Below are 21,598 nucleotides of genomic sequence, written 5' to 3' on the forward strand. Positions count from 1 at the left end.
TGCCTCGACCCTAGCCTGTTACCCGTGCTGAATGAACTCCGCCTGCCTCGACCCTTAGCCTGTTATCTGTGCTGAATGAACTCTGCCTGCCTTGATCCCGGATTGTCTGACTACGCTTTTGCTTACCGAACCTGTACCTTGCCTGATTTGCTGAACTCCATACGCAGTGTCAACTGTTCTCTCGTGCTACCAGTGGGGCAATTCTGGGGGTCGTGACCTGTGGCTACCAGGCAGCAAAGTAGTCCGTTGCCCACTAGGGGTAGCGGCCCATCAACCCTTGCGGGGTGCTCTGGTGAAGACCCGTAGCCACATAGACTCCACGCCCCAGGAGAGCCCACGCCAACCATTGGTAGCTGAGTCAACAGGACACCATCTGTGTACGCAACAGAACAGACAGCCAAGATGGACATTGCCGGAGCTCAGTCTGATATGGACACCCTGTGTAAAATGGTATCCGAGCTCAGTCTTTCTGTCCGAGAAGTCCAGGATAACTACGTTCGTCTACAAACTCAAGTTCAGTCGCTTCCCAGTAATGTGCCTCCAGTTCCTGCGGCTAACGTGACAGTCACCACTCCTCTTCCAGAACCCAAGACTCCACTTCCTGATCGCTTTACAGGAGAACGTGCTAAATTCAGAACCTTTAAAGGAGCCTGTGAATTACTTTTCGCCTTACACCCAAGAACTTATGCAAGTGAACCTGCCCAAGTAGGCACCATCATTTCTCTCCTACAAGGTGAACCCCAGGCTTGGGCATTACGGCTCCGGGAACAGAACCATCCTGCTTTGACCTCAGTGACCACTCTTTTTGAGGCCCTTGCGGAGATCTACGATGATCCAGCTCGCACTGCTTCAGCTGAATCCGCATTACAAAATCTCCGGCAGGGTCGTAGGCCTGTGGAGGAGTATATAGCTGAGTTTCGTCGGTGGAGTGGAGATACACAGTGGAATGATGCAGCTCTCAAGTTTCAATTCCGTTTAGGATTATCTGACCAACTGAAGGACGAATTAGCCCGGGTAGGCATCCCTGTAACTCTTAAAGAACTGATCCAGTTATCCACCCAGATAGACCGACGTCTGAGAGAACGCAGGCTAGAGCGAGCTGGGGTTACTCGCACCTCCTGGAACCTGCCTAATTATCCAGCATCATCATCTTCCTTCTCATCACCTACCACACATGTGACCACTTCTGACGATGCTCCAGAACCAATGCAGTTGGGCCTTACTAGAGCTCCTTTATCCACGGAAGAACGACAACGTCGTAGACAAGCTAACCTATGTATGTACTGTGTTGCTTCAGGACATTTCCGCAACAACTGTCCTATCAGGCCTATAGGTGAGGGAGAGGTTAGAGAGTTTAAAGACATTCAGATTCCTCAGTCCTCTTCTGCTCACGTACCTTTAATATTATCGTTACAGGGCCCAGACGGAACAACCCGAATTAAAGCCATCATCGACTCTGGAGCCTGTTCATGCTTCCTCGACTTACAACTCGCTCAACAGCTAAAACTTCCTATTCGTCAAAAGTCACACTCCTTACCTTTACAACTAGCTGATGGATCTACACCTAGCTCGGGACCAGTCACCTTGGAGACTTATCCTGTTTTAATCACCACAGAAGAAGGACATCAAGAGTACTTGATTTTTGATCTAATCCCTTCTCCATTGTTCCCTATCATCTTGGGAATTCCTTGGCTTCAGTCACATAATCCCTTAATAAACTGGACATCTGCCTCTGTGACTTTCCATTCCAAGTACTGTCAACAGTTTTGCTTCCCAAGGTTTGGTCAACTATTATGCTTGGGTCCAGAACAAGAATCTCTCCTTCCGGTTCACTATCAAGACTATAGAGATGTTTTTGATAAGAAATCTGCTGATACTCTTCCTCCACACCGAATCTACGATTGCCCGATTGAGTTACAACCTGGAGCTGAGATTCCTTTTGGTCGGGTTTTTCCACTTTCCGAACCTGAATCCATCACTCTTAAACAATATATCGAAGAAAACCTTGCTAAAGGATTCATTCAACCCTCTACTTCACCTGCCGGTGCTGGCATATTCTTTGTGGAAAAGAAGAACGGAACACTCCGCCCTTGTATAGACTATCGTGAATTAAACAAGGTGACTATTAAGAATCGCTACCCTCTACCTCTAGTTCCAGACTTGTTTCAGCGATTACGCACAGCTAAGATATTCACCAAGCTTGATCTGAGGGGAGCCTACAATCTTATTCGTATACGCAAGGGAGACGAATGGAAGACTGCCTTCCGATCTCGTTACGGACACTTTGAGTACCAAGTAATGCCATTCGGTCTCTGCAATGCACCCGCCACTTTCCAGCACTTTGTGAATGATATTTTTCGGGACTTCATTGATGTGTTTATGGCCGTTTATCTTGATGACATCCTCATCTTTTCTTCATCCTTGAGTGAGCACCGAGTTCATGTAAAGAAAGTGCTCTCCCGTCTCCGTGTTCACAATCTGTATGCAAAGTTAGAGAAATGTGCTTTTGAGAAGAATAACATACAGTTCCTTGGTTTACAGATTTCACCAGAAGGAGTGAAGATGGACTCTAATAAGGTCTCTGCTATATTAGATTGGCCAGTTCCCCAGGATAGAAGGTCTGTACAACGCTTCATAGGCTTTGCAAACTTTTACAGACGTTTCATTAAGAACTTTTCAGCCGTGGTCGCTCCAATTACACAGTTAACCAAGATTCATCAAAAATTCTTTTGGACTCAGGAAGCTCAAGAAGCATTTGCAAAATTAAAGCAACTCTTCATTTCAGCTCCCATCCTTAAGCATGCTGATCCGTCCTTACCTTTCATTTTAGAAGTTGACGCTTCCGAGACAGCACTAGGTGCCGTGCTATCCCAACGTTTTGGGCCCAAAGAAATACTTCATCCTGTTGCTTTTTTTTCCCGGAAACTAAATACGTCCGAAAGGAACTATGACATTGCAGATCGTGAACTTTTAGCCATAAAGGCCGCCTTTGAAGAATGGAGGTACCTTCTGGAAGGAGCGCAACATGCAATTCTTGTCTTCACAGATCACAAGAACTTAGAATATCTCAGAACAGCAAAACGTCTGCGTCCTAGACAAGCACGATGGTCCCTATTTTTCTCTCGCTTTGACTTCCACGTTACCTACAGACCAGGGAATAAGAATGGCAAGCCAGACGCCTTATCCCGAATGTTTCCAGAAGATTCATCTATAGACCCGAGTCCTGACACCATCTTGTCTCCCAAGAACTTCCTTTTGCTTCAACCCGATCTTCTTGCTCAAATAAAACAATTATCAACTTCTTTATCACAAGAAACCACCAAACAATTACTATCTCGAGAGGGTATATTTTTTCATGACAATAAGATTTTTGTTCCCTCTCAACTTCGAACAACAGTATTACAACTTTGCCATGATAATATGCTTGCCGGCCATTTTGGGGTTACTAAGACACAAGAATTACTTCAACGCAACTTCTTTTGGCCAGGGTGTCTAGCGGACTGTAAGAACTTTGTTAGATCCTGCACTATCTGTGCACGTTCCAAGAGCCCTCGTCACAAACCCTGGGGTTTGTTATCACCTTTGCCAGTTCCTTCACGGCCCTGGGATATGCTTTCCATGGATTTCATTACAGACTTACCTCCATCTGACGGTTTTACTACAATCTTTGTCATCGTTGATCGTTTTACCAAGATGGCGCACTTCATCCCTATGAAGAATGTTCCTTCTGCGTCCGCTACTGCTGAGGCGTTCCTCAAAAATGTGGTCAAGCTTCATGGACTCCCTTCAGATATTGTTTCAGATAGAGGGGCACAATTTACTTCAAGATTTTGGAAAGAATTATGCAACAAGCTCAACATTTCTCTTTCATTGTCTTCCGGTTACCATCCCCAGACAAATGGTCAAACAGAAAGAACCAACCAAACACTCGAACAATACTTACGTTGTTTCTCCTCAGCCTCTCAGGAAGACTGGTCATCCTTGTTAGCCACCGCTGAATTTGCCTACAATAACTCTATCCATGCTTCCATCAATCAGACTCCATTTTTTGCTAATTATGCTTTTCATCCTGCTCTACTCCCTGCAGTACGCCATGATTCATCATTCCCAGAGGTTCAACAACGGTTGTCTCACCTTACCGAGAATTTTAAGAAATTACAAAGTAATCTAGAAAAAGCTCAGGTTAGAGCAAAGATTCAGGCAGACAAGAAGAGAAGCAAGCCTCCTGAATTTCAAGTTGGGGATTTAGTTTGGCTATCAACTACCAACCTCAGACTAAAATGTCCCTCCAAAAAATTGGGACCCAGATTCATAGGACCTTTTCCCATCGATAAACAGATCAATTCAGTAGCATTCAGATTGAGACTTCCTGATTCCATTGGGGTTCACCCAGTCTTCCATGTGTCCTGTTTTAAACAAGTAACTCCAGATCCATTTCAGGACCGCTTGCTGTCCGCTCCTGCTCCCATTATGATTGATGGTTCAGAGGAATATGAAGTAGAGAAAATTTTAGACTCTAGATTTAGTAAGAATCGCCTTTTTTATCTCATTAAGTGGAGGGGGTTTGGAGTTGAGGAGAACTCATGGGAACCAGCATCCAATGTTCATGCTCCACGGTTAATCAAAAGTTTTCATCAATCCCATCCTGACAAACCTGGTCCAAAGGGCGTCCGGAGGTCGCCCTTGGGGGAGGGGCAATGTTATGCTCACCATCCAGTTCAGCGTCCTTCTCCGGGTCGTCTGGCCCAACGTTTGGTTCGCGCGCGTGCGCGCGGGTCCAGACGACGATTTGTGTGTCTGTTCCACCGCGTCACACCTTTCGGCGTGACGCCAAGAGTATTTCCGCCCCAGACAGGAGGTCACGCATGCGTAGCAAGACGCGGCGCCTTGTACGCATATACGCATGCGCGGCTTTCCGATGCATCAGTTTGTACGCATGCGCGCTTCCGTAATGCGGACTTTTGTGCGCATGCGCAGCGTTCAAATTTGCCGCCATTTTCGCCTATATAAGGCCACTGGGACAGAGCAACACTGCTGTCTGTTTATGCAGCTTGCCAGCAGTTGTGCTCGTTACTCTGCCCGCAAACCTTCTGATTGATTTCCTGATATTGACTCGGCCTGTTCCTGACTTCGCTTGCCTGCCGCCTGCCTCGACCCTAGCCTGTTACCCGTGCTGAATGAACTCCGCCTGCCTCGACCCTAGCCTGTTACCCGTGCTGAATGAACTCCGCCTGCCTCGACCCTTAGCCTGTTATCCGTGCTGAATGAACTCTGCCTGCCTTGATCCCGGATTGTCTGACTACGCTTTTGCTTACCGAACCTGTACCTTGCCTGATTTGCTGAACTCCATACGCAGTGTCAACTGTTCTCTCGTGCTACCAGTGGGGCAATTCTGGGGGTCGTGACCTGTGGCTACCAGGCAGCAAAGTAGTCCGTTGCCCACTAGGGGTAGCGGCCCATCAACCCTTGCGGGGTGCTCTGGTGAAGACCCGTAGCCACATAGACTCCACGCCCCAGGAGAGCCCACGCCAACCATTGGTAGCTGAGTCAACAGGACACCATCTGTGTACGCAACAGTATTATTTAGATTAGAGCAGCTTCTCTCTCCTCTCTTATCTTTTACAAGCTGGATAAATCCTCCTCTGAGCTGGCTGGGCTTTCACATACTGATGAATTACATATGGGCAGAGCTGTCTGCACTCTGCAGGAAGAAACAGCCTGACACTTCAGTGGAAGATAGCTGCAGGGGGAAAGAAACACACAAATGATCTCTTGAGATTCAAAAGGAAGGGTGTATACAGCCTGCTTGTGTATGGATGTATTTTCTATGTGTGGACATACTGTACATCAACCTACTTCCTGTTTTGGTGGCCATTTTGTTTGTTTATAAACAAACTTTTTAAAACTGTTTTTAACCACTTTTAATGCGGCGAGGAGCGGCGAAATTGTGACAGAGGGTAATAGGAGATGTCCCCTAACGCATTGGTATGTTTACTTTTGTGCGATTTTAACAATACAGATTCTCTTTAAGTCAGTATGTGTATACCCGAAGATGACCTCAGTGCACATTAAGGTGTGTCTATTAGGTTGCAAGCTGCAGGCTATGTGGAGACAGAAAAGAACAAGATACTAAGGCCTCGATTCATCATTGTCTTTGCGATAACTTTTTCCAGTTTGTTAAATTACCGGATTCAAAGTTTATAGATTTCTAGTTGTATTATTCATCAAGGTTTTTCTGCATTCGGTAACGTTTCGATATTTCCATTTTACAGCGGTAATTTAACACAAGGCCATAAGATTCCCGTGGAATTGTGGGTAAAAAGGCAATCCTTTGAACACCATGTAGCAACATTCCGAATAGGGCATAACACCTGGACCAGGATTCTTGAAGTGTCTTGGGACAATCCCACAATTTTGCCAGCTACGGCTTGATAGGAGCCTTTTCTGAAAAATTATAGTGCAGCTAGCAATTTAGTTAACCCTGGCACTGCCTGTGTTCTCTTACAAGATGATTCAAGAGAAATGCAGATGTCCTGGTATAGCAAATAAATCCATTCTCTTGCAAATTGATATGTTTCTAGACCTTATTCTTGCTCTTCTGCGCCTTTGAATCACTCTCAGCTGATACATAACCACTTCAAATGGCCCCATCTTCTCTTTCAGCAATGATCTGATAGGAATAACGACAGAGCAGTGAAGGAGATAACTCATCCGAAATGTAACGCTAAACCACACCCACTTTAATTTTCATGAATTGCACTTTCCTCCTTTTTATCGCATCATTACCGAATGATTACTGAATGCTCACTAACAGCTGTAGATAACTTTAATGAATCCTGAAATCAACGTATAGAGTTCGGTATTTTACCGAGCTGTCGGTAATTGATTCGATAAGTCTTGATGAATCGAGGCCTTAAGTTGGCAAAAATACTGCGTTTGCACTAATTAAGCCAACACTCTTTGCCCAACTGCATGGCGCCTGTTTTAAATGTACACAAATTGATGAACTACCCAAATCCTCAAGACTGACTTTATTCTTTATGCTAGACTCAGGGCCGGATTTACCATAATGCACTGTAGGCACGTGCCTACAGGCGCCTGATGATGGAAAGGCGGCTCACTCCCCTCCCCTAGTGCTTCCCTCCCTCCTGTCCTATGTAGAGTCCCAAGCAGAGCGTAAATGAGAGGTTACTCACCCGACCCTCTGCATTCCACTGATGAGATCTTCCATCAGTTGGGGGCACCACTAGCTACTTAATGCAAAGGGTACCTCTGGCTACACATTGCTAAGGGACACCTGTAGCTATGACAGGCAAAGGAAATAAGGGAGATGTGACAGTTGCGACAGCTAGCTCACATGCAGTGCAGGTTGGTAGGGGTTTGTAGGCAGGGCCGGTTCAAGTAACAGTTGGGCCCTAGGGCAAAATTAGCCTAGGGGCCCCCCAACAGACACCCCCCGACCAAAAAGCGTCATTAGAGGCCCTTTGTTGCAGCCAAACTTCCCTCCTGGGCCCCTGAGCTGGCTGCTGACCCTCCCCCAATCACCTCCCAACTTAACAGACTCTGCAGAGACCCTGGGGAGCAACAGTTAACATGGGGAGAGACAACTTGGGGGCCCCTACAGGCTCTGGGGCTCTGGGGCAGTTGCCTATTTTTTTCTATGGTAGCTCCGGCCCTGTTTGTAGGTCCAAGCAGGGCAAAGTCTAGTGTGCGAGGACATCTGTGCCTATGGGCTCCGGTGATGTAAAACCGGGCCTGGCTAGACTCTATATCAAACTTTAAAGCAAACCTGGAGGAAACTCACTTCAGGTTATATACTTACCTAAGTAGCGGGAAGGCTCTGGATACCATAGAGCAGGAGTCAGGAACCTTTGTGGCTGAGAGAGCCGTGAACGCCACATACTTTAAAATGTAAATCCGTGAGAGCCATACAATATGTTTCAAAGTAAATACAAGTACAATTGGAGCGGCCCTTAGTTTTGGGGGGAGCGCGAGTAAGTTAGTAGAGCACGCTACAGCAATAGCGTGTCTACTTTGAAAATTTTAGATCTATTCTGGGATGCCCCGGATGTCCCCCAGGTAGAGTAGAGGCACCACAGCACCCAGCATGGCACTACACAGTACCCAGAATTGCACCACAGCACCCAGCGTGCCCCATAACCCGTATTGCTGTGTGCTGCAGTGCCATGCTGGGTGCTATGGTGCTTCTATGTGGGCATATTGGGTGCTGTGATGCCATGCTAGGTGCTTTGATGCCTTTTTGGGGGCATGCAGGGAGCTGTGGTTGTTCTATAGGAACATGCTGGGAGTTGTGGTGCCTCAATGTGAGGCCCGTGTAGTATGGGAGGGGCTCCACTAGAAGGTCAGGGAATGCTATGGAGGAACTGGCAGCAGGCCAGCTCGCCCATCGGAAAGCCAGACCAGCCAGCACAGAAGCCAGGTAACTCTGCCTAGTTATGTTTAGGTGACACTGCCTAATTATGTGATATGCTGCATTGTTTTTTTTATTAATGGAGAGGGCTTCAGCCAACATTTTGCTGGGCAGGCCTACTCAGACCTCTGTTAAGTTCATGTAAATTTGACTCCACCCATGGCCACACCCACATTGTGATGCATGGCCACACCCATTTTTGGCTGGAGTGCCCAAAAGTGCCCCGGATATCTTAGGAGCCTAGCAACACCCCTGACTGCCACACTAAGCTGTGCTGCTTGAGCGGCGCAGCTTAGTGAATCAAGTTCTACTGATTAGTCTGAGAGCCAGATGCAGCTATCAAAAGAGTCACATCTGGCTTCCGAGCTATAGGTTTCCTACCCTTTCCATAGATCCTTCCGTCCTCTGTTCCCCCTGTCGTTCCTGGGCCGAACCACGTTAAAGTTATACATCCTGCTAGGTTACATAGTTCTGCACTCCTCGAGCAGGCTTTGGAACTACTCGCATCCCCCAGTACTTCCAAAGATGAGTGTATCCATACTGTGCTGAATTGTTGCTTTCCTAAATATAGTTTTGGGTAAAACTATTACCTCCAAGGAGGTATGACTGGAAATATGTGGGGATGGAGGCACCCAGAGTATAATAGTTTTATATTGGCATAAAAATTATAAAATAGAGGTATTCTCTAACCTCTCCAGAAGATAGCACACCAGTATAACTAGAAAAATGTTTTATTCAAAACACAATGCACAGTGATATCTGGGTGCCCACACTGTATACACACTGTTACCAGGCACTGTGTATTGACCTGAGGAAGCGGGGTAGTACCCGTGAAACGCGTTGTCTGTGTTTTGAATAAAAATTGTTCCAGTTGAACTTGTGTCCTATCATCTTTTTTTGATGCTTTTTATGCCAATAGAAAACTATTATTTAATACTCTGGGCGCCTCCATCCCCACAAATTTTCTTACACCCAGGGGAGTATCTGGGTGACATAGCGCCTATGGCAAACACTGAAATTGCGCCCCCAATCAGACCACCTTGTCCCATAATAACAGCTTCTTTTCTTGCAATGATACGAGTCTCCCCAGTATACGTTGCTAGAGTTAACCCCCATGTAAAAGTAACCAGAGGTAGCACCCTAGAATAGGTAGCCAGAGGTAGTTTACCCAGTATAAGTAGACCCATATTTAAGTTGCCCTCCCAGTATATGTTGTTAGAGATGTCTCCCCAGTATAAGTAGCCTTCTTTAGCATAAGTGGTAAGAGGTATCCCCCAGTATACGTAGTCCCTCAGTATAGGAAATGAGAGCTTCCCCTCAGTATAAGTTACACCCCAATATAGGTTTGGCAGGGGTCCAACAGTATAAGTAGACACCCTCCCCAGTAAAGGTAGTGGGAGATGTCCTTCAGCATAAGAGCAGGTACAAATGCCTGAGAGGCATCCCTCAGTATGGTGATGAAGCATGAGGGAGGAGAAGGCAGCCATGGGGCCCATGGTGCTGTGGCGCCCATGGCACAAGCCATGCCTGCACCCCTCTATCGCCTCTGCTTACACCAACCAGGAGCGAGAGTTCTCACAGCAAGACTTTTGACAACATAAAGACACAACAAAAGTCTAGACAAACTTTTAATGGTGGTGGTAAAAGGATGGATTTTAATGTAAATAAAATATAAGACCTAGCAACCATAGGCATGCCTTTCGTTTGTGTTGTTGTCACACTATTTCGGTCAGTCATTTGCACATACACATAGCATAACGTGTGCGACTGATCAGTCCCTCAACAAGCCATTAAATACTGGAGATTCTGATTTGTCTGCTGAGAAATTTGCTTCCTACTCTTGGACAATCGCATCATAAGTGAATATCGACTCATGTATTAGGCCTTAAGCAATCAATTTAAAATGATCGTAAATTAGTCCAAAGCGACCAATTAGCTGCTTTAAAATCAGTTGATTGGATTCAATGCAATTACATTTTCCAGCTAGCCCGTTCAATAAAATGATTGCATTTTATTGGAGTTACAATTGTTCTTATGTTTAGAGGGCAGTTTCACATAGATATGATCATCTCATTGAGGCAATTGTTTTAGCATAGGATCGTAGTCTTAAAGGATAAGTATATTTACAACATACTAAAGAAATACCGATTTGCCCTCCTGATGAATAACTTAAGTACGCTGCTTTACTGATTTTGCTTCTTTGAAGAGATTTGGCAATTCCTTAACTACGTATATTATTAAAGGACATCCGAGGTGAAAATAAACTGATGAGAAAAACAATTGTGTCTATCCTCAGTTTCCTAAAAATGCCTTTTTTAGATACCCCACAGTTTTATTTTATATTTAAATCTAGTTTTTAAGTTTTCATTGTTTCATTGTCTCTGCTCAATGACACCTTCATTGAAGTATGCCAGAGCTCAAATCTAAGAATTATTGTCCCTTTTTATCTCTCTCCTGCTCTCAGGAGCCATTTACTGACAGGAAAGTGTTTTATGGCTCTAATTACTTATTGTAATGTTTAACGTTTTCTGGCAGAGAAGGAACACAGCCTAGTTATTTGTGTGCTAGGCACTGTACATACACATGTCTATCTCATCATGTCACATGTCACCTCAGTTGTCCTTTAAAATTTCTTCTTTGCCAGCAGTCTGTTTATACAGTCTATGTATACAGCCAGGGCCAGTTCTTCCATGAAGCAACGTGAATCACGCATTTCAGGCAACAATTAGAAGGTGGTAAGAGGCGGCTTCCCTCCCCAAATGTCTTTCTCCTTGTACTCCCAATTTCCCCCTCCCTAGATGCATCACTCATCTGCTCTCAATGTTGCAGCAATGGGATCTCCATCCACCTGTCCAGCGTCCTGTATCCATGGCTACTGCACTACCTCATGTGACCTGTTACGTGCTGCCAGGTCACATGAGGAGCCACTGTAGTCAGAGAAGAAACAGGACTTCACATGTTGCTGTTGATTCCATCGCTAATCTCCTGGGGATCAGAGCCAGCAGGGAGGAGATGCTGTCTTGGAGGAAGCACAGCCCAATGCGTCTCTCCTCTCTGCTCCAGCTTTGCACAGACACACATCCTGGGGGTGTGGGGTTGGCGTTCTCAAAAATGTATTGCTTCAGGCAGGAAAAAGTCTAAAACTGGCCCTGTATCCCTGTATACAGCAGTATTGCTTCCATCTTGGCTGATAGCTCCCCTGCCTCCCCTTTGCCATCCAAACCTCTCCAGCACTGTGATTCTCAGCATCATTCACATATCTGTGATCTGTACATCAGGTCTGATGTAGACAGAGACAAGGAAGGGAATGGATTACAGAAAACAATGATCAGGCTAATATGCCGATACTAGAACACAAATATGTCAGTCATTGCAACTCCCATTAGTTAGGAGTTGGCAGAGTGGAGTATGAGGTAGGGGAAGCATCAGCCACAGTACTGCTGTATATAGTGTACATATGTTACACTTCTGGCGCCCATACATGGTACCATTTTTTCATTTTTTTTTAGTTTGAATATTCCAACACATCCAATCGGATTTTTATTGAAAAAAAACGGGATGACCGTTCATTTTTCTTGATCGAAGATAAACATTTTTTTTTATTCAATCGTTTTGGTCGAATAAACGGGAAAATCAAACGTTTACTGTATATTGTACCATGTATGGGCACCATTAGAAGTATAATAAAAATTTTAAGAAATCACGTAAATACAGTGGTGTGAAAAACTATTTGCCCCCTTCCTGATTTCTTATTCTTTTGCATGTTTGTCACACTTAAATGTTTCTGCTCATCAAAAAACTTTAACTATTAGTCAAAGATAACATAATTGAACACAAAATGCAGTTTTAAATGATGGTTTTTATAATTTAGTGAGAAAAATAACTCAAAACCTACATGGCCCTGTGTGAAAAAGAAATTGCCCCCTGAACCTAATAACTGGTTGGGCCACCCTTAGCAGCAATAACTGCAATCAAGCGTTTGCAATAACTTGCAACGAGTCTTTTACAGTGCTCTGGAGGAATTTTGGCCCACTCATCTTTGCAGAATTGTTGTAATTCAGCTTTATTTGAGGGTTTTCTAGCATGAACCACCTTTTTAAGGTCATGCCACAACATCTCAATAGGATTCAGGTCAGGACTTTGACTAGGCCACTCCAAAGTCTTCATTTTGTTTTTCTTCAGCCATTCAGAGGTGGATTTGCTGGTGTGTTTTGGGTCATTGTCCTGCTGCAGCACCCAAGATCGCTTCAGCTTGAGTTGACAAACAGATGGCCGGACATTCTCATTCAGGATTTTTTGGTAGACAGTAGAATTCATGGTTCCATCTATCACAGCAAGCCTTCCAGGTCCTGAAGCAGCAAAACAACCTCAGACCATCACACTACCACCACCATATTTTACTGTTGGTATGATGTTCTTTTGCTGAAATGCTGTGTTACTTCTACGCCAGATGTAACGGGACACGCACCTTCCAAAAAGTTCAACTTTTGTCTCGGCGGTCCACAAGGTATTTTCCCAAAAGTCTTGCCAATCATTGAGATGTTTTTTTAGCAAAATTGAGATGAGCCTTAATGTTCTTTTTGCTTAAAAGTGGTTTGCGCCTTGGATATCTGCCATGCAGACCGTTTTTGCCCAGTCTCTTTCTTATGGTGGAGTCATGAACAATGACCTTAATTGAGGCAAGTGAGGCCTGCAGTTCTTTAGATGTTGTCCTGGGGTCTTTTGTGGCCTCTCGGATGAGTTTTCTCTGCACTCTTGGGGTAATTTTGGTCGGCCAGCCACTCCTGGGAAGGTTCATCACTGTTCCATGTTTTTGCCATTTGTGGATAATGGCTCTCACTTTGGTTCGCTGGAGTCCCAAAGCTTTAGAAATGGCTTTATAACCTTTACCAGACTGATAGATCTCAATTACAGTACTTTGTTCTCATTTGTTCCTGAATTTCTTTGGATCTTGGCATGATGTCTAGCTTTTGAGGTGCTTTTGGTCTACTTCTCTGTGCCAGATAGCTCCTATTTAAGTGACTTCTTGATTGAAACAGGTGTGGCAGTAATCTGACCTGGGGGTGACTACAGAAATTGAACTCAGGTGTGATAAACCACAGTTAAGTTATTTTTTAACAAGGGGGGCAATCACTTTTTCACACAGGGCCATGTAGATTTGGAGGTTTTTTTTCTCACTAAATAATAAAAACCATCATTTAAAACTGCATTTTGTGTTCAATTATGTTATCTTTGACTAATAGTTAACGGTTTTTGATGAGCAGAAACATTTAAGTGTGACAAACATGCAAAAGAATAAGAAATCAGGAAGAAAGAAATCAGCAAATAGTTTTTCACACCACTGTATGTTGCAGTCCAAAATATAGTTATGCTTTATCCATTAAAAAATGTAGAACATTCTAATAAATCAATTGGCTTAGTAGGTATATATTGCCATTAATTATATGAAGATTGCACATACTGTACGTGAACTTGGCTTGGGAGAAATGTACTATGTATATAGTTCACACACTGCTGGTAAATGAAGTGTTTAAAATTAATAGGTAGTCAAAGGCTGCATAGATCTCTATAGGGATAGTCTGCCATTTATGATCTCCTAACTCTTCCCTGTGCACATTACTATGCACTGATCTGAGACACACTTATCCAGCATGGTGGCTGGATAGTGTACTAGTTGAGGGCTCTGCCTCTGACACAGGAGACCTGCATTGGAATTTCAGCTCTTCCTTTTCTGCAAGACAGCACCTATTCAGTAAGGAGACCTCGGGCAAGACTTCCTAACACTGCTACTGCCTATAGAGTGCATTCTAGTGGCTGCAGCTCTGGCGCTTTGAGTTTTTGTGTTTTGTTTGTCTTAAGCGCTTTGGGTCCTACAGGAGAAAAGTACTTTACAAATGTTTTGCTCAACTGCCATCCACTCAGAGATTAGTGATGTCATACTTCCATCACCCCCAACCACCTACGAATGCCTTATGGAGGATTAGAATCTGGAATGCCCACTGTTTTTCTTATGATGTAATAGCTGCCTGTGAAGGCCACATGCTTGGTAGATCTCTGGGATACACCCTCTCTGCCACGCCTCCCCCGGTCACCTGTGAATGTTACATGCTTGGTAGTAGGGCTGAGGAATGCCCCCTCTCTGCTATACCACCACCTCCCCCAGCCAATGCCACACCCACATGCTTGGTAGGGCTGTGGGATGCCCCCTCTTCTTATTATGATGACTAGTGTTGAGCATGAATTTCACATAATCGTAATTTTGCATCAAAATCAGTCATTATGATGCAAAATCGCAATACGAAATGTCCGTCATATTTGTAATTAATATCATTCCATAATTTCACCGTTACACTCATACCACATGATACAGGTGCATGTAGTGACGTCATCGCATGTGCACAAGGCACTGGCACTCCCAGTCACACCAGATACAGGAGGAGGGCAAGAGTCCTACCAGCGGACAGATGAGTCTTCAACACTCACCACAGATTTGAAGGGAGGGACACACATACACTTGGGGCACACTGGCCGGGGGTCCATTGGTTGGTGGGAGAATCAATCTCCATTACCGACGCTACTAAATTTTCTCCAATGCCCCATGTATTTTTTTTACCAGTTTCGGACATAAATCGATCATAAAATCATGCAGGTCGCCATGTTGCAGCACCGATACTCCTCTGATTCAATAAAATTATCAGATTGGGATGTCGATCGGCCCGCAAAATTGAACAATGTATGGAACCATAAGACTGTGGAGTGCCCCTCCTGTTCTTCAGATATTTGTTATCTAGCATATTTATGCAGATGCTGTCCCCCTGTGTGGGTGTTAGTGAGTGGATCAGTGGAGGTGAAAGCAAGGTCAGCCATCTTTACAAGTGGATTATGTACAGACATGCAGAAACAAGACAATAAGATAAAGCTGTGATGTATTCTGCTGACCTGCTCATCTAGAAGCTATGGAAGGAGTAATTAGTGTCTGAGACCATAGAGCTGTGTGTATACAATATGTGGGAGATCTTCTATAATCACGTCGGATGACAGTTTACCAGGGTCGGCCTACAAGTGTATCGGTCTGCACTCTGCTAAACAGCCCGTTTTATTCTATGGAAGGGGAGGGGGAGAAGACAAGCAGAAAAAGACCAGTGGCAGCTCACAGGTGGCCGTACTTCCAGCAGATTTGGTTTCAAATGTGTTTTATTGACAGTAACAGCAGTGACAGCGGAAGAGGCCAGGAGAAGAGCCAGCAGGATAAGTGAGTATTTACAGAGCACAAGTACTGGGGTGGACATTTAATGCTTGTGGGGCAACCAGGAAGGCAGGGAAGTGGCCCCCAAGCATTAAATGCCAGCCCCAGTAGGACAAGGAGCATTGGACCTTACAGACGGCTCACAGGCTACAGTGCGACCAGTGGCGTAACAATAGAAGCTGCAGCCCCTGCACCCACGCGGGGGGGTCTCGTGGCACCTCTGGGGCCCGCTGAGGGCCGTTTTGGAGGGCAGAAGGGGTCGCAGCATGAGGGGAGAGCATTGGTCCCCACATCGGCGGGAAGGGGGGCCACTCCCCCCCCCCCTCAGCGCACCCCCTCCAGCATTATTCGGCGGTAGGAGCAGCAGTGGGCAGGAACACGAGCATACCTCCACGTTTCCACTGCGAAGGTCTGATGTCTAAATGCCACACACTACTTCCTGTTTATCAGGTGTTACGAATTTTCGCAGGGGGGCCCAGTGATTTCTAGTTACGCCCGAGTGCGACCCCTTGCATTGAGACTGGAAGGAGAATCGGAGTGGTATCAGCTGACACTAGCACTTTCCGCAGACCACCCATGTGCATTTCATGTAGGGCTGAATTTACCATAAGGCACTGTAGGCACGTGCCTACAGGCGCCTGATGATGGAAAGGCAGCGTCCCTTACTCCTTCCCTATGCAGAGCCCCAAGCAGAGCATAAATGAGAGGTTACTCACCCTGCTCTCAACATCCCGCAGAGGGTACCTCTGGCTACCTAATGCTAAGGGACACCTGTAGCTATGATGGGCAAGGGAAGTGAGAGAGCTGGGCCAGCCAGCACACTTGCAGTGCAGTTCAGCGAGGCTTTGTAGGTTCATGGGGGGGGGGGGAAAGTCTAGGGTGCCAGGACATCTGTACCTATAGGTTCCAGTAATTTAAATCCGAGCCTTATTGCATGGCTATCCCGGCTGCAGGGGTTTTCTCCTTGTATCACACAGGCACAGTCCCCACTGCATAGGATCACTCTTTGGGTTAGTAAGGCAGGAAGAGGTACTGTCTATTTTATTACACCAAGTGGCCAACATTGAGACTAGTGTTCAAGCACCAGGACAATCTCTCACTTTTTCAGAAGGAGGCATACGGTGACAGAAGGAGGCACAGGGGGGCTGAGGTCCCACAGAAGGGCACAGTGGAGGCTGTCTGCAACTTACACTATCTGGCCCTTGTGATGTCTGCTGTCCAGGGACTGGGGATGCTGCTGCTCTTCAGGACACCAAACTTCCTGCTGCTGCACACAGGCAGTAAAAGCCGGTGATCAAACACCAGCGGGGGTGTGTGTGTTTCATTCAGGGGTGGGGCTTTGTGTGAGATCAGGGTTCCGTTTGGGGGCAGGCCTTAATCCATGGATGTGACACCCCCCAGGACCAATGGCAATCCAGGCAAAGGCCTGGAATGCCTTTGTTTTAATATGGCCTTGATTTCCAGACAAGTAATGAGTGAGCAGACACAGGATGTTTTTCTTGTGACAGGAATATTAATTTTCTTATGGTACCGATACTTACAGCTTTAATAAAATATTAATGCTTATTTGATAACTTTAATAAAATCTGCAAGTAGTCTATTGGTCCCAACGTATCCAAATGGGAAACTTCTTATTGGTTTTAGAGAATTGAATGGATAGGGTGACTGGGTGCAACCCTTCAAGGAGAAGGAGGAGAGGGTGATTGAGGGAGGGTTGAATAGCTTTGTACTGCATTGAGCAGGATACAGCTAACAGGGGCAGCATTTTGATAAATTTTTGATCAGACTTATGCTGAAATCTGATGAGGACCGGCTGGGTCAAAGCGGTACATTGATCACTACTACGTGACAGTTTCCAGTTGGGAAGTGATCGATCACTGGGGTTATCTTCTTATTGACCAATGTATGGCTAGCTTTAGCCATAAGGTGCCATAGACATTAGATGATAGCTGTCCAGATCCGGATAAGGTTGGACATTGAATGATTTGCAATCATGAAAGCAGAGGATCATGCCATTATTGATCCAGGTGTAATCAGCTTTATTATAGCGATCAGCAGGCAACTGACACCTGTATGCATGTTAGCCGGTCACCCAAAACAATCATGCACAAGCATTTGAGCCAGAAATGGCCAAAAGCAGAAGAGCCGTTCACCATACTTGAATACAAGGTGTGAACCGGTACAATAGCCAATAATATAATCCAAAAGGTTGGTACACTCGATTGATGACCCAACAAAGTTTATCTACGTAACGTGCCAGATGTCCATTCAAGTAACCAAACGATCGTTTCAGGGACTCAGAGAGTCCCCTTTGTCAAAGTATATTTCTTGACAAAGGGGACCCGCCGAGGCCCTGAAAGTAAGGTAAATATAGGCAAGTATACAAGTTTGTCGGCTGATTCTTCGGGGGCTGACAGTGCTGGATCCCGCAGGGTGAAGAGGACGAGGGAAGCCTCATTAGGACGCAGAGGCTTTCCCCTTCTGAGGTAAGTACCCCCCAGGGGCTGTTTTGTTGTTGTTGTTTTTTGTTACAGATTCCCTTCAAAAGTATGGTCAGCTTTAGGATCCAATAAAGGGCTTGATTCATGTTACAGTAACATAATAGCAGCCGCTAGTGAAGTATTGCCGTCACAATACTTCACAGGACCGCCCTCATTTAAAGTTACGTGCGTTGCTCTGTAAGCAACGCGCGTAACTGAGGAAGACACGCTCCTTGCAGAGCAGCGAGAGCAGCTATGTAAGGCATGCACAGCGGGCGCTACTTCACAATAATCTGCGCTGCTTTAGCATCAAGCCCAAAGTCATTTACTGTACGTCATAATATGCGATTTACCATAATTTCAGCCTAGCCACACTGAAAGCTCTGAGGGTTTTATGTGTGTGTGACTGGAGTTGTACAGAAGTGAGGACTTTAAACAAATCTCACTTCTTGAATGAAGCCTTTTTTCAATGGGAGGTTCTGATCTGCTGTGACCTTATTTCACTAAATTGCACAAGAGGTAGCATGGGAAGAGCCAGTTATGTGAGGCAGAGCTGGATGAGGGCTTTTATATCCTGTTTTGGTAGAAACTGAAGCGTTAGTGCTGTAGTTATAGCCGGCCTGGCAGGTACACAGCGTTAATACACACAATAGGACAGAATGTGATCAACTTAAAAAGCATTACTCAATGCAGCCGCGGCTTTTTCTGCTGATCTCTGTTTTTTTCCTCCTCTCTCTCTCTCTCTTCGCTCTGTACGACCTTTCATTTTATTCTGTTCATTGCTGTCTCTCCTCCACAGTATCACTTACACACAGCAGTCATAAAAAACAGCCAAGCAGAGTGCAATCTATGTTTATGATCAAGGGCATTTCAGCAACACAAGACACCCCCCATCACATCAATCCCACAAGGATCTTTCCTAGGTGTTTGTGTGTAGGGAGGGCAAGCAAGTGTTTAACACAAATCATTTCTTCATACTAATAGAGCTCGCATATTCAGCGACACGCAGGACCAGATCACTCTATAGGTATGCATGCTATTGGACAATATTTAATAGATCAGACATTAGATTATATGAAAAAATACAAGACAAGACATAGACATTTATATCATGCTTTTCTCCTGGCGGGGTCAAAGCGCCAGAGCTGCAGCCACTAGGAGGCGTTCTATAGGCAGTAGCAGTGTTAGGGAGTCTTGCCCAAGATCTCCCACTGAAATAGGTGCTGGCTTACTGAACAGGAAGAACCAAGATTCGAGTCCTGGTCTCCTGTATCAAAGGCAGAGCCCTTACCCAGTACACTATCCAGCCAGAGGTGGTCCACACACCTAGACGGCAGCATCTCGTTTAGCCGATGCTACCGAGCAGAAAAGGGTTTGGTATCGGTTCCTGTTGTTCCTTCGCCCCTAGGGAAATACAGAACCGCAAACGACGCTAGAAGCTACATGCAGTGTCCCGGGAAATTTGATCAACCGTGGCTTTCACACAACCACCGGCAATCGATGGTAAACCATTGGGGTGGATGCTTCCATTCATCTAAGTGCAGGACACGGTCAATCCAGGCACTAAACAACGAGGACAGATGCTGGGAGCTTTCCTTCTGAGCCGGGCCCTTAAATCTAGAAATATGGAGAAAGTGAAGGCCCTCTTGGGAGCAGCAGGTTTTGGACAGCGTTATAGCTTTGTACAACATCAACCATTACCAAGCTAGTGGCGGCAGTGTTGCCAGAATGTAATCTAATATTAAGTGGTGCAAGTTGGTTAGCAGGTAAACCGTCAACATCAGGGCAATGTGAATCGGATCTAAAAGTGTATGGTCGCATTATAGGGTTAATGTCTAGGAAGGGGGAAAAAAGAGGAATTTTGAAATGATAATAGGAAATTAGTAACTAAACTACCCTCACAGCCTCATGGTACTTGCACCCCCCACAGATACCGGTAGCCTTGTGATCGCAATAGCCAACACTTCATTTATTTACCTCCTTATAGGTCAGGCTATCTTCGATTTACATAGGTGACAATCTCTCCACTGAAATGGAGAAAGATGTAGAAATGGAGCGCTCTATAGTGTATTAAACCTTTTTATTCAGCAGAAGGTAGTTAAAATTGCACTTATGAGAAAGTTGCAAACGTGCAGTGTATCGAACATTACTGCGCTACATCATGGTTTCCTTTCGGCGTTTGGATCCAATGGTTTCCTCCCTGGTCTACTGTGGCCAGCAGCGTAGCTTTCAGATGTTTCCTAGGCACTTTCGCGCTGAGGATAGGACGACCTGATCATTTACCGTGCTAGTTGCGTTATTACGCGTTTTGGCAGAACTCTGCCTTCATCAGATAACTGAAATGCACTTTTTACTCTCCTGTGAATGCCTTTCAGACAGTACCATCTGCCTTTACAGTACACCTGACCTGACTACTTGGTTTTTGTCCCTTGGAGATTACGATAAAGGGATTGTACTGTATCACAAAATTGTAATTATAAAAGTATTTAAGGAGGAACTGTAGTAAAAATAACATAAGAAATAAAATTGCTTTTTTTTTTTAAAATATTCATTTATAGATTATTCAGTCAGTGTTTGTCCATTGTAAAATCTTTCCTCTCCCAGATTTACATTCTGAAATTTATCACTGGTGGTGACATCTTTAGTTCTGCCAGGTGATCTGTACGGAATGTTCGTTACTAAGAATTCTAGAGAGAAATATTGCTTGCTTAGCAGCTGCAAAAAGCCACTATTTCCCACAATGCAACAAGGTTCACAGACAGCAAATTGCCAGGACTATGGTCTTGACATCATACTGTGGGAGGGGTTTCGCCACAATATCAGCCATGCAGACCCCCCTGATGATCTATTCGAGAAAAGGTAAATATTTCTCATGTGAAAGGGGATATCAGCTACTGATTGGGATGAAGTTCAATCCTTGGTTTAAGTTCCTTTAATGACATTATTATAATTGTGTTTATAGATAGCACTGACATCTTCCACAGTTAAGGAAGTCCATAGTTATGTCACTGTTAATCAGAGGACCTCACAATCTAACCCCTACCACAGTTATAGTTTAATGTCTCCACCAGTCTGAAGAAAATTTTTGGAGGGAATCAATTACCGGTATGTTTTTTGGATGTTGCAATAAATTTATCGCATTTAGTAATATTTATTACATTCATACCATTACTAAATCTGCCTAGTGATGTCATACGGTGAATATATGACTAGACACTGGGATGATCTTGGTAGGCCAAAGAGCTGTTTTGATTTAGTTTTAAATGGCCATTATTTTAAATCCTGTAGAAATGCACACAGTGGCTGTATGTTTGTCTAGGTATTTTTTCGAGTGTTTATTGGACATTTGGTTGTGGTGTTAGTTGTCTAAACCAGGTGTTTTACTGCCGGAAACTTCTATCGATAAATACTTGGAGTGGGGATGTTTGGTCACGTTTCTCA

The 21,598-nt window shown here is 44.9% G+C and overlaps 1 protein-coding gene and 1 long non-coding RNA gene across 5 annotated transcripts in view; one reads left to right on the forward strand and one right to left on the reverse strand.

The window, feature by feature from the left end:
• LOC137525027 (uncharacterized) overlaps positions 1-21,598 on the forward strand; it is a 301,925-nt gene that overhangs the window by 104,831 nt on the left and 175,496 nt on the right. Inside the window, exon 9 of one of the 4 annotated variants that reach the window (XM_068245706.1) lies at positions 6,273-6,342. The exons of the other annotated variants lie outside the window; for them this stretch is intronic. Coding sequence (XP_068101807.1) covers positions 6,273-6,283 — 11 coding nt within the window. The 3' untranslated portion in view covers positions 6,284-6,342. Of the gene's footprint in view, positions 1-6,272; positions 6,343-21,598 lie in introns of those variants that run through there. 4 annotated transcript variants of the gene reach the window in all.
• The window catches only part of LOC137525028 (uncharacterized), a 44,177-nt gene that overhangs the window by 21,956 nt on the left and 623 nt on the right, over positions 1-21,598 (reverse strand). The gene's annotated exons all lie outside the window — the stretch shown is intronic.

Source organism: Hyperolius riggenbachi, chromosome 7 (genome assembly GCF_040937935.1).
Source record: "Hyperolius riggenbachi isolate aHypRig1 chromosome 7, aHypRig1.pri, whole genome shotgun sequence".
Lineage (NCBI taxonomy): Eukaryota > Metazoa > Chordata > Amphibia > Anura > Hyperoliidae > Hyperolius > Hyperolius riggenbachi.